Raw genomic sequence first — 14,172 nt, forward strand, 5'->3', positions numbered from 1 at the left:
GTCGCCACTGTCAGTGCTGCGCTCCTGTGTCGTTACCCTGCGAAACTGAGTGTGTTTTAAAATGCAGATTGGCCTTTAAGCATCTGGCAGGCTGTGAATAAATGAGAATGGCTGCAACAGACAGTGGGTTCCTCTCAGTGCTCCGATTAACACACATTGCTTTGGGATTACGGTGTAAAGGGCTTGTGGGCTGAGCCTCTGCTTTTTGCCTCTTGTACAGGAAACGTAATTTCCTTTTTTTTTATTTTTTTTTTTTAAGCTTGGAAGAGTCCTTACAGGATGGGTGCAGCGATCTTTCCAGAGCACCCAGGCAGCTACAGCCTCCCAGAACACCTGTGCTGCTGATGACAACAAGGCTACCAGCCCTGTGCCTAAGGACTGTCCTGTTTGCTCATACAATGAGTGGGACCCACTGGAAGAAGTTATTGTGGGAAGAGCTGAAAATGCTTGTGTCCCGCCTTTCTCTGTGGAGGTTAAGGTAAACCATAAATCCCCAATTTGAAATAGGAAATAATGTGGCTTTTATATATACAGTTTGCTTAATTTTTACAGTACACAGGTATGGTGTTTACTTTGGAGGATTCTTCTTTCAAAGTGGCTGTTTGCATACATGAAACCTTACAGCATAGCCATGTTAAAGCATGCGTACGCTTTTTCTTTCCACTTCCAACTTAATTAACTGTTTAAACAGAAGTCAGTAGTAGAGAGACTCTCTAATACATTCAACCTGTTCTGGTAATATAGCCCTGATGCTATTGAAGTACCCACTCTAGCTTTTGACATAGTTGGAAAGACTGATGAGAGTTTAATTTGGCTCAAAACTAAGTAGTGTTATCACTTGAAGAAAAGTGTAGTTTCCTACTTGATAGTCTGAGAAAGATTAAATTCTATAGCTGTAGACTAGCAGGACCATTCTGAGCTCACTGCAATTCTTATGTGCTACAGTAATTGTTGTATGGAAACCCTCTGTTTTTCAGGGGTTTTCTCTACCCAAAGCTACAACAGCAACCTGAGGAAAACCACATTTCCTTGCTCTCTGAAATGTTTTATTTCAGGACAGGAACACTCAAACAGCAGGCTTGCTCCAGATTTTTGTTGTGTGCTTTACATGGACTTTAAAGTTGCTAAGTATGTGTTGTTGCCTGGATTTGTGGGGATGATCCCGAGTTGCTCTCTTTCACTGTCAGAGTACAGTACTGCCTCGAGGGCAGCATGTAACCCACGGTTATCACAGCTGACATGCTACTTTGGCTGAAGAGATCGTAGTAAAATTTAAAAGGATGTCTTGAAAAAGTTGACCAGAAGACCTCAGTTAAAAAAACAAGAAACTGAATTCTGCTGATCTGATGTTGAAGGAATGGGAAGCAAAGAACTGTAAATATGTTTAAAGTGCTGGAAACAGTAATTTAGAGGAAGTTTAGGATGTACTTATTGAGAAGACTTCTCTTCTTGTAGCCCCTTTTATATTTGTATATTTTTCTTTAGAATCTGGGCTATGATTCTGGGCAAAAGTGGTTGGAGGAGTATGAATGAATTACTGCAGCTTGGTAGTTCTGATCCAAAGATAGAAGCGTAATCATTTGACTCTACTTTGGGACATTTGAGATGATAAGTTTGCCCCAGTGAGTGCAAAGACAAGTTTACCACTGACATCATTATAACTTGTATTTACTGTTTGAAAGCTGAAGCTTATTTCTGAAATCCTGTTTCAGACACTTCATATATTTCAGACACTTCACTGAATATTCTAGCAGCTTCAAAAAAAAAGAAGCAAATGAAGATTGGCATTTCTAATATAAAAGTGTATGTATGTGCATTTACGTACTTAAAACTACCATAATGAATGCACAGAAAGAGTAAGGAAAAAATGTCTATTTTTTTTACTTTGTGATATTAAATTAAAATGCAAAATTCTGTTCTTAAGTAGTAGCCAAGAGCTTGCTTTAATGTCAGAAAAAATACTCTTTCAAATGTCTACCTTGCTGAACAGTGACATGCTAAACAGCTAACCTAGTTCTACTGCCTATTAAGCTGTAACTAATCAAATGAGGTCAGAACTTCACTTTCTGTTACATGCAATATCAACAGCTCAGTGAGAAATGCCAATGTATAGGATTACTTCTGCAATTCAAATACCTACAAACTGGGTTTAAAGCAAGCTTTAGCTTTGCTTGATGGAAACTGTCCAGTCCAAAGGATACATTGGCCAGAACAAGTAATAGAGTGTGCTAGCTGATATGTAGTTTCCTCTGATTTTGTCTACTGTTATCTTAAATTTTTCTGTAGGAACTGCAACGGTAATTTGCAATTAACCTGGGGCCATTGCTGAATAATCTAAACAGCAGTCTGAATCCTACCTTGCCAGTACCGAAAAATATTTGATTCAGTTATTGTCCAAATCTCTGAACAGGTGAAAGGTAACAAAAGTGTGTTGCTCCAGTGTCATCTGACAGCCAGAAATCCCTGTTACTGCCCCCGTAAGCAGCAGTACTGTGGCTGATGTGTATCACGTGCCTTCTGCCAAGCAGGAGTGAGGGTCATTGGTGATAAAAACTGCAGTTTAAAACTAGCAAATCTGACTTACTCAAAAATTGAGGCTCTGGACTTGGGATGGTTTAAAAAACACGTTTCAGATTACAACATTTTGGTAAATACTTTACTTGAGGTACTTCTAAGCTGTGTTTTAAGATTGTACGCATGTTTATTTCCAAGTATTCACGTGTGGGAAGCATGGCTGCATTCAGCACTCTCTTGTACTTTAAGACAAGTCTTTTTGCCACAGTGTGAGAATGACAAATAGGGAGCCCTACATAGCTAATGAATGTTAATGAGATGACCCTTGGTCGCATATCCTTTCGGGAGCTTCAAATGGGCTGCGTAGGTTATGTAGAGGTAAATACACTCTTGGGAAACACGGGAAATCTTAACCAGGAGGTTAACTACATTAAGTTGGAAGGTGGCCTTTTTTCAATTAGCACTTCGGTCAAAAACCTGTCACTTCAGATGTATTCTTTTGAAGCAGTTGACAGTCAAACAGTTGAGCTTTATAACTTTGTACTCAGCTATATCTTTTCAGTATATTTTGTGAATAATAACACATTTTTGTTGAAGAGGTATTACCACCACAGATCATTGTATCTTGAGTGAGAAGGTGAGGGCATGTTTACTACCGAATCAGGCAAGAAGCATTTTGATCTGAGTATGTTTCAATATCCTAAATTTAAGTAACAGTCATTATTAGCTTTAGGGGACATTTTGAGGGAGTTGATGTTGATAATGATAGTTTCCACAACAAATGTTTAAAATGTATAGCACCTATTGTGAGTAATTCTGCTGTTTCTTAAAGACAATCTTTTCCTTACAGCAAATTCTTGAATTTCTTTTTGAAAAGGAAGAGTTTTTCTTATGTGCTGTTACAGTTTCTCTGGTACTCTCAGACAGTAGTTATAAAGTGCATTTGAGGAGATGATTTAAAGCTCTTTTCTGTGTCCTGGCCATGATACTTTTTGAACTGTCTGAAATGAGTTGTATGTGTATGATCAAAAGGGCCTGAAATCTGAATCCTGAACTGGTATGAAATGGATGTCCCAGTCATATACCCTTTCCCCAGTTATTCAGAAGGTAGGCAATATGAGTGGTGTTACAGTGTTAACCCTTACTCTGTAGTAATTTTAAGATTATGCCATAGTATTAGGGCAATACAGGTGTCATTTCTCAGATTTGAAAAAGAGCAGTACTAGAAGCCATGTGGTGAAGAGGGGAACTGTACCTCTTGGGGATTAGTGGTATTCAAATACATCATCAGTGACTCTGAGAATAACTGTCTTTACTCCCGAGGACAAATTTGTCTCATTAGCAGAACAGGTTTCCATAGGAATGCTAGGCACTTCATATGATCTGCATGTGACTTCTGAACAGCTGGCAAATCTGAGGTGATCAAATTGCCCAAAACCTCACTTAGAAAAAAAGGAATAAATTCCTTCAGGAAAGATGGGAAGAAGCTTTGGTACTGGAGGAGCAGGATGGCCATGCTGAGACCTTTGCCTGGGCTCTTCATACAAGTGTTAAATGTGTCTGGAAGACTGGATATTCTCTTCATTCTGTCTTCCTTACCTCTCTAGCATGAGGGCACATATCAAGAAATAGAAGAGAACAGAGTGAATAGCCTGGATTGTTAAAGGAGATCAGATGAATGGCCTTGCCTGCCTGGGCCTCACTGACAGTACTAGCACCAAAGGAATGTAGTTGCATTGGTTTTGTCCACAACACTGCTTTCTGGAAGTTAGTCAGGAGATAACCTCATGTTTGGAGGGGCAGTTTCTCCTAAATCCCATTGCTGTCATTCATGGTCCCTGAATGAGCAGGACTCTGTTTGGTAGAAGGAAGGCCTGACCCCTTGTTCCTGACCCCTTCTGCTATCGTTCCAGAAGGGTTCCATATGCACTTACTCCTCCCTCAAGTTAGTGTTAGCAAAACCCATCAAAACTGCTGGTTTCACAACTTATAAATCTGAATTAAGTATTTTCAAAGATACACTGAACTGAAGCAGCATCATTTGTTTTGATTATATGTCTCAATTTTCTTAACCATGTGAATTGGAACAATATTTTGAATTGGTTTTTAGTTTGAAAAGACTATCACAGGATTTAGAGGCAGAGCATTTAGGCCTGTAGATGTTGTACTTGCTTTATTCCAACCCTGACAGGTGAATTTAGGATCTCTTGCATTTTCTAGACTGCTGCCGCACCTGAAATGTTAGAGTCTGTAGCATTTGGTGTTTGTACAGGTCTAGTGTAATAGGGATAAAATCTTTCATGATCACTTGGTGATACTAGTCACTAAATACTAGCTGAAGTGCAATGTAGTCTTTTGGTTTTCATCTGTGATTTGTTAAATAATGAGACTTTCTATAGGGCTATAGCTAAAGAGAGAAAAAGACTTCTAGGAATATTTCTTACATTATTTATAATAGTATTTCCATCAGTAGAAACAGGTAATATAAGCTACTGATCCATCTATATCCAAAAATATGAGGAAATGAAATATCTCCACATTCCAAAATGGCTTTCCCTTTTTTTCTTGCTGTTCCTCAGAGGACTCTTCTTCTTGGGCATCATCCCACATGCACAGTCTGTTAGTAGTACCAAAGCTATCTGCTAGTTCAGTGAGCCTGCTTAGCGTGTGCAGCTGAAACTTAACTTTGTTATTAGATGTAAGTGCTTGTGGAGACATCAGTGATTCACAACTACTCTAACACCTGCACTTACATCAAGTTAATGACTGGACACATGCATGTCATAAAACGTCTGAGTGAAACCTTGCCAATGGTGTGTATGAGCAGTGTATATGAAGTGCTACCAGGACAGGGATTCTCAATCAGGAATAATTGAGCATTTTTTCTAAAGCATTGACTCTTCTCCTCCCCCGGCCTCCTTCCCCTGCCCCCCCCCCCATCCCTTTATTTTGGAAGAATCAGCAGGATATTTCTTAGCAACTCTTCAAAATATTTCAGCAATCAAATAAGGCACACTATGATGTTTTAGGGTCATAACTTTGAACATTAAAAAGTGTCTTATCCATCTATTTCACTCTACCAAAATAACTGGTGCTTATTCTGTCACTTACTGTTGTTCTTTTTAGGCCAACACATATGAAAAGTATTGGGGATTTTATCAGAAATTTGGAGGTCAGAGCTTCCCCAAAGATCATTTAAAAAAAGCTGTTGCTGAAATTGAAGAGATGTGCAATATTTTGAAAAGAGAAGGTGTAATTGTCAAGAGGCCTGATCCAATTGACTGGTCCGTGAAGTATAAAACACCTGATTTTGAGTCTACAGGTAAATATTCTTCCGTTGTTGAAGACCTTGTCTGTTTAGCTCCCATATGAGACATTTTGGATGCCATCTAGTCTATCTTCTTACTAGGAGCAGGGTTATTACCTGTGCTAGATGAGGTCAGTGATGGCTTTGTGTAGCTATGACTTGGAAAATATCCAGAGATGGAGATTCTGCCACCTAGTTTGCTGTTCTGTTTCAGTACTGCATGGATTCACTAATGAAAGATGCTTTCCTAATACCTAACCTGAACTTCCCCCACCAGCATCTGTTGCCAGATTCCGTTGCTATGTTGTCACTGCCACTACCAAGAACCATTCCTATGTCATGTTTAATGACACTGACAGTAGCTGTAGGCTGTTACTGCTTTGTCTACTACTTGCCACATGAAATAAACTGAGGTCCCACTTATTTTCTCAGATCATGTGCTGTAAAGCCGTCTCCTGACTATCTTGATAGCCCTTTGTTGGATCTTAGAGTTGCATCCGTCTTGCACTATGAAGGCCAAAACTGGAAACAGTTTTCCAGGAGGTTCCTCAGTAATGACAAGGAAGTTTGAAGGTCTCTTTACCTACTGGCCATGTTCCTCCTTGTATGGCACCAGGTGGCTTTGGTTATTTGCAGTGAGAACGCGGTGACTCGTACTCAGCTTTGCATTGAGCTTAGTCTATAGGCTCCTTTCATAGAACCACAGAATGGTAGGGGTTGGAAGGGTCTTCTGGGGAGCATCTAGTCCAACCTCTCTGCTAAAGCACGTTTGACTAGATCAGGTTTCACAGGATCATGTTCAGGCAGGTTTTGAAAGATTTTGCAGAAGGGGACTCCACAACCTCTCTGGGCAGCCTGTTCCAGTGCTCTGCCACCCTCACAGTAAAGAAATTTTCCCTTATGTTTAGGTGGAATTTCCTGTGTTCTAGTTTGTGCCTTTTGCCACTTGTCCTATCACTGGACACCACTGGAAAGAGACTAGCCCCATTCTCTTGACACATGCTGTTTAGATATTTATAAGTGCTGGTAAGAACCCCTCTTGGTCTTCTTCAGACTAAACAGACCATGGTCTCTCAGCCTTTTGTGTAAAATGTATTCTTAAGTTCTAGTGGAATTCAAATTCATCAGGGAAGAGATAATGTTAATGAAAAGTCTATTGGGACTACTTTATGCAGTAGTTTGATGTTCCACCAAATTCCTCTTTGCTTTTAAAGGATGATATATGAAGACATGAGGTCGACTTGGAAAACTTGCTACCTGTCGTTACATTTTAAAGTCATCTGAGTAATTTATAAGCATTTGTGTAGTTAATTTCCATGAGCCAAATTATGAATTGGAGGCTTGTAGATTGTGGATGGCTTTCATCTAGCTATGAACTTGTTATGAGTGAGTCTTTATAGCAAAAATTGCATGTTTTTGAACAAAAAATGTCACTTTGAAAACTTACTGAAGACTATAAGGCTCTGAAATTATGTACTGGTTTCCTGACTTTAGTAAAGGGGCTTTTTGCTATTCTTTTTGATAAAACTAGTGGCAAAAAGGAAGATGAAAAGTGAATAAACCGAAAGAGCTGAGAAGGCATGTTTGTTTTGTGTGTTAATGGCCTTTTTCCTTTCAGGTATGTATGCTGCCATGCCAAGAGACATTCTGTTGGTGGTGGGAAATGAAATTATTGAAGCGCCTATGGCGTGGCGTGCTCGTTTTTTTGAGTACAGAGCATATAGACGAATAATCAAAGATTACTTCAACCGTGGTGCTAAGTGGACGACTGCTCCCAAACCCACAATGGCAGATGAACTCTATGATCAGGTATTGTTCCCATTTTTGCTTCAGAATATCAGTTCTGGCTAACCAGGATTTTGTTGATAGTTTCAGCCTCATATCTAGGTTTCACAAACTTGGTAGGGGAACAAATAGATGGACTACACAAAATGACTCTGGAAATTTATGGATTTTCTAGTGTATGCAAATATTCTGTAGCCTTTCCAGCTGGAACTCTATGTGTGCAATTGGGAAATAAGAAACAGGAAGTTGTGTCTAATGAATTCAAGTCTGCTTCCAATTGCTTTGTTACTTACTGGCTGTAACTTAGCATTACTTAAAGAGGAAGGAATGCTAGAAAGACATCTCAAGGATTAAAGAATTATGATTCCCCGAGAATGTCCACATATCCTGAGTGTAACAGGAAAGTAGCAAAGAATATATATCTTGTCACAGAAAAACCCCTTATAATCCTCGTTTTGCATGATGATTAGTATTTTGAAAGTTATATAAAAGAAAGAGTGGAGGATCTAGACTCTGTGGATTTACCTTCCAAATAATTGAATATTTTTTTTTTCCCTTTTGTAATAATTGTGACTTGGACAATTTTGATATAGGCCCCCAAAATCATGACATGGTAAGAACATCTACAATAACTGCAGTAAAACTGATTGTGGAATGAGTATAACTTTCTCAGAACAGTGATAACTTCTCAATGATGCAAAGAAGTTAAACAGCTACCTTAGAGTAATCTGACAGTATTAGAAAATTTTGGAGACTGTTCTAAAGCATAGAAACTACTTATTCAGTAGTTTTTGTTTGTGCTGGTTTTTACACTTCATCTGTTCTCAATTGCATTGGTTTTTTATTATAGAATTTATTTAAACTTCTAAAGATCTACCTTAAATTTTGAACTACTGCTCCATTCTAAAGTGTGGGAAAAGTAGGGAGCTCACTTTTGCTGGGAAATAGCTTGAATGCCAGTATTTCTTTCACTGTGTAGTGATTTCTTGGAGTGACAGATAAACTTCACTGGTAATGAATACTTTTAATCTAGAAGTCAGAATATTATAAAGGCAGTGGCTCTGAAGAGTAATTAACTTTATGGTGTAACAATTGTCTCTTATCACCTATTCTTGAATGTACCTAAATCCTTTTATTGAAATGTCCACATTTACACTTTCATTGTTTTTATTCTAGTAACAAGTAAATCAAACCAGCTCCAAGGGAACATACTGCTTGTCACTATAAAAATTTTCTTAACATCAAAATACTCTTTGGTAGCAAATAGTTTGGAAACTTACTGTCTCCAACCTAAAGTGGTTATTCCTTTTTCCTGTAACTAGGATTATCCAATCCACTCTGTTGAAGACAGGCACAAACTGGCTGCTCAGGGAAAATTTGTAACTACTGAATTTGAGCCATGCTTTGATGCTGCTGACTTCATTAGAGCTGGAAAAGATATCTTTGTACAAAGGAGCCAGGTAAACAAAGGTTTCCTCCGACAGTTTTGGTATCTTAATGGTTGATATTTGTATTTATGTCATTCTAAATTCCTGAACAGCATTAAAATATGAGTGTTGATAAAAGAAGTTGCTATTTGTAGAATGCCTGATGTACAGGATGAGATTGTCTTACAGGTAAGGCATTAGCTAAAGGCATGAACTTCTGTTATTTTTGGCTTTAAACATTTATTTAAATAAAACCTCAGACAAACTAAGCTTGGATGCAGTTTATATTCTAGCCTAGCGAAACTCATTTTGTCCTGTTTTTCCAGGTTACAAATCATATGGGCATTGAATGGATGAGGCGACATCTTGCACCAGACTACAGAGTCCATATAATATCCTTTAAGGATCCTAACCCTATGCACATTGATGCCACATTTAATATCATTGGACCTGGCCTTGTGCTCTCTAACCCAGACCGCCCATGTCATCAGGTAAGAGTGTAGCACAGGGGAAAGGTGCTTATGTTTAAAAATGACTCAGCTGGGTTAGGTCACTGCTTGGTAATTGCTAATTTACAAATTTATTTTGTACACAGTTGAATAATATTAATTATTGAATTTAAATAGCACCCAGACAGTTGTTCAGGAATTTATACATGTTTTTGCATCTTGACTCTAGAACTTTCTCAGCAGTGCAACGACCATTGTTCTCCCCTGGTTTTCTGCTACTGCTCTTTGTGCTTTCTTATTGTGAGGCTAGACACACGTGTTGTGTGTTGCTTTCTGTTTAATATGGTTTAAATGTGATGGAATAGATCTGTTTTGTAATAATGTAATATCAAAGCAAGTACATAGGATATTCTTCTCGCAACACTTCTATGACTTAAATATATTAATTATATCCAAGGAGAAACTGAAAGTTTTCTGTTGCTTAGTTGAGTAATCTCTGGTTTTAGTCCTCTTTTGGAAGCCTCTCTTTTGGTATTGTTAACTATCCCAGTGCCAGAAGGCTGAATGCTCAGGCATTCAGCTTTGAAAAACTGAGCAAGAAATATTTTTTTGAAGAGTAGGAAAGAGGAGAGACATGGTTCAGTATGTAAAACCTACTGCTTCACCCTGAGAAGAAGTGCATACTGCTGTACAGTGCAGACAGATCAGAAAGCCTTCCAGAGAGTAAGAGCTCCCCTCTGTTATAGATGTGTTACCTGTACTGTTGGTGCTTGGGGATTTTTGTGAGGATCCCCATTATTTTAGAAGCTGTATGACCACATGGGAATAGCTGAATGGATACTGGGTGCGCACAGCAGCAGAGATTATGGAACCATGTGCACAGCATAACTCTCAGAAGCAATTTTAGTCTCTTATCAGCAAGTGGCTTCAATCCAGATAATCCCATTGAATTACTGCTTCTTGTAATATCCATTATGAGAATGTAATTTTTAAACCAGTCATAGTTTTTCCTCCCCTCTTCCCTTCCCATCTTTCTTATACTCTTACTTGCAAGAGGAAGCTTTTGGTCTCCTGGTGTTAAACCCACGTGCTGGGACTTCTATCTACACAGATAGCAGTTTGCCATAAAAAAATAAAAAAATGCAGCTTTCTTTTACAAAATCTGATTCAGCAGTTCTGGAAAACTGGGAACTGGGGGAGGGGGAAGTGCAGATGAAAGGCAGCTTTTCTTTAAAATCTTGGCAGGTCGGTCTCGTTATTGAGTTTTCAGGATCGGAGCTCCACCTCGTGGTAACACGCAAATAAAGAACTCTGCTAAGAATTCGGACAATGAAGCTGAAAAGCCAATTCTCCTTAGCCAAACTATCTTCCTCTTATTTTTAACTTAACTGCTAGACTTAAATTATTCCCTAGGATGTTTTTATTTTGTTCCTTATGTTTAAAAGAATTCATATTAAGTTTCTTATGAAGCATGTTGCAAACAATTTTATGTGTTAATGGCTTTAAGCTAGAAAAGGGTAGATTTAGGCTGGATGTTAGGAAAAAGTTCTTCAGTATGAGGGTGACAGATCCCTGGAATGGTTTGCCCAGACAAGCAGTGGAGGCCCCATCCCCAGAGACATTCAAGATCAGGCTGGATGAAGCTTTGAGTAGCTTGATCCAGTTGGAGATGTCCCTGCTTGTGGCAGGGGGTTTGGACTAGATGACCTTTGGAGGTCCCTTCCAGCCCAGACATTCTATGATTCTATGATTTCTATAAAAGGCAATGTAATTCATATCAATGGCTTTTACATATGGGAAGAAATAAAACCAAAATTAAAGAATTTAATACTTTTGTGCTGGTACTAATACCCTTACTTTGCAGTCTCCAAACTGTGTGTGTTACCTCTTATCTGTAACATATCTTAGTATATTTAGCATATACAAAACCAGTCGAAACAAATGCTAGTGGTTTGCAAAGTTTGAAGAGGTTTTCCAAAAATTGATTGTATGAAAATGGGTTGTATAGATGGAACTTGAACGAGGGCAAGAGCAGCGAACAGAGGCAAGGGGTGTCATGCATATTGAAGTAGCCTGAGAAAATGTGACATAGGTTGGAGGAAATAATGTGGTACTTTAAGAACCCTGAGCAGAACATAATTAAATTGCTTTTTCAGATTGAGCTCTTCAAGAAAGCAGGCTGGACTGTGATTCGCCCCCCAGTGCCACTCATCCCAGATGGTATAGTTACTCATTCTTTTCTGAGAATTCCAAGAGTATTCTTAAGAGTATTAATATGGGGCAACATTGGTACAGTAGAAGGTTCATTCTCATGTGTTTAGATCACCCGCTGTGGATGTCTTCTAAATGGCTCTCCATGAATGTCTTAATGCTGGATGAGAAACGTGTGATGGTGGATGCCAATGAGACATCAATTCAGAAGATGTTTGAAAATCTGGGTATGTCCTAACATATTTCAACATTTACTTAAACCAAACTGATTGTGATACCAGCTATGCACATCAGGATGAACAGAGGTTTTGCTTAAAGCAGTCAAAGCAGCCAGCACTGGCAAAGGTACTCAAACAGTTGGGTTAGTAAGCAAGAATCGTTCAGTGATTTCTGTCTGGAATAATTCAGTCATATGAACATGGGTTTCCAGTATGTTCTGCTCCCTACAGCTTGCAGCAAATAAATGTAAGAGTAGCAATTAAAGTTACTGCTAGCATGTTTTTGGATAAGTTTTTTTTTTTAATGTAAAACTGTTATGTTTGGAGGCCAAAATTTGTCTTGGAGAGGTTGAGTTGTGTGTATTGCTGAGCGATGCAGAGCTGCCTGTCCCTCACTGCCAGAATGCTTTCAGATTTTTCTAGTTACAAACTCATTATTCTTTAAACTGTCAAATTAAAACCACTTAACCCAGGTAGTTCTGCTACTTTATGGAGGGTGTCCTGTAAGATGTTGCCTCATGAAAGGGTGGGATTCTTTTAGATATGCAGCGGCCAGGGAGTTGCAATTGAATATAAACACCTGAAAGTCTTACTATGCACAGCTCACTGCAAAGATAAATAGTATAGGCTTAAAACTCATGCAGTTACTTCAGCTGCTTCCATCTTGCTGTGAGGGAAAGATCTGCTTGTGACATGTAGCTGACTAGTAGGAGAATGGCAAGATTACTTGGTCCAACACCCAGCTGACTATTGCTGCAGGAGATAAGTACATGGTGATGCAAAAGCTGGCATGGTAGAAAGACTGGTGGGTAGATGAGGAGCCAAGAGAAGTGAGCAGTCGTTGTATTGTAGAGTAAAAGATAATACTCCTCAGTAGCAGAAGACTTTTTAAAGGGAGAAAAATGATGAGGAGGGAATGATCCAAAGGCAGAAGACAGCAACTGTGAACCCAGAAGAAGGGCTGGTGCTGTGGATGTGAGTGCACTTACTGAAGCCTCCCCTAAATGTGAGATGGTTGCAGGTGAGAACCACAGGATCTAATGCTTTAATCTGCTTTTAAACACTAGCTATACAATCCTTAGGAATCACTTAGCTTTTCAGTCTTAGGTTGTTTTAATGATCTGCATGACCAAGGAGCTGAGGATTTAGAAATGCTTGAAAGTACTTAAGCTATTAATGCTAATTATGACATAACTTTCACATCTGTACCTCACAGTCTGCGAGTTCTAAATAAACTCATGTAGTCAGTAAGTTCCCAGGACTGAGGCAGGTCTACTGAGACAAAGCTACTGCTGACCTAGGCGATGGATTCTACTGAACTCCTTCTGAGCTCAGTATCTGAGGAAGTGTCAAGAAGCAAAAAGGCAAACTTCATTAAAAAGTCTTCTGATCCTAGTTCATGTGTCAGGACTGTATAAGCTGACCCACAGATGAAATATCAGAGCTGAAAAGAACTGTGAGGAAGCCTAACCTAGGTCATGAGTACAACAGCTTCTTTCCCCTTTCAGAGAAAGAAGGACTCAAGTTCTGTGCTTTGCTTCTTCTCTTGAAAGGCTCTTGAAAGAGCACATTCAGTGTCTGAACCATACATACTGGCACAGATTTATTTAAATGTGCTCTGGTCAAATGTTGTAGCAGAATTTCAGCAAATTCTTCCCATACCACAAAACTGGATTTTTTTGTTGTTTTTTTTTTTTATTCCTGGTACATCAAACACTGGCTGTGCTCCAGGCACTCTGTCTCTTGTGGGTATCACTGGAATAAACAAGCCAGCTATGTTCCTAGCTTGTTCTCTGCCTAGAATTTGGGAAAATAAATTCTTAACAAATGAGTAGGGAATACTTCCTGTACTTGCATTTAGCCATATGATCTGATAAAGCATGATCTAGCGTTCTGATCAAAGCTTATGCAATATGTGTTTCTTGCAGGCATTTCTACAATTAAAGTGAATATTCGCCATGCCAATTCCCTGGGAGGTGGTTTCCACTGCTGGACATGTGATATTCGCCGCCGGGGTACCCTGCAATCTTACTTTGATTAGTTACAAGCCGGATGGGTAGCGGTGGTTCAGCTTCTAAAATAAGCATAGGAAATGAAGAAATTAATTTCTCTTTTGTTGAAACACCTGCATGAGCTCTAGTGCTTGAGAAGTGGTGTCCTTACAGTGGTCTGGTAAATGACTTACTCTCACATACTCCTCACTCACAGCAGTATGACTGAAGTTACTTCCATCAGCTGTACAGGTTTTCTGGCTGGCTTTT

The 14,172-nt window shown here is 39.1% G+C and overlaps 1 protein-coding gene across 1 annotated transcript; it reads left to right on the forward strand.

The window, feature by feature from the left end:
- Window positions 1-259: 259 nt before the first annotated feature.
- Window positions 260-13,952, forward strand: GATM (glycine amidinotransferase (L-arginine:glycine amidinotransferase); the record flags this gene model as incomplete). Its single annotated transcript, XM_008941018.1, has 8 exons — window positions 260-478; window positions 5,641-5,836; window positions 7,440-7,630; window positions 8,929-9,066; window positions 9,360-9,524; window positions 11,639-11,702; window positions 11,804-11,920; window positions 13,840-13,952. Coding segments are annotated over 8 exons (1,203 nt in total), but the record flags the coding sequence as incomplete, so codon positions are not given.
- Window positions 13,953-14,172: the final 220 nt, after the last annotated feature.

The sequence above is a fragment of the Merops nubicus genome, unplaced genomic scaffold (assembly GCF_000691845.1).
Source record: "Merops nubicus isolate BGI_N331 unplaced genomic scaffold, ASM69184v1 scaffold29495, whole genome shotgun sequence".
Taxonomy (NCBI): Eukaryota; Metazoa; Chordata; class Aves; order Coraciiformes; family Meropidae; genus Merops; species Merops nubicus.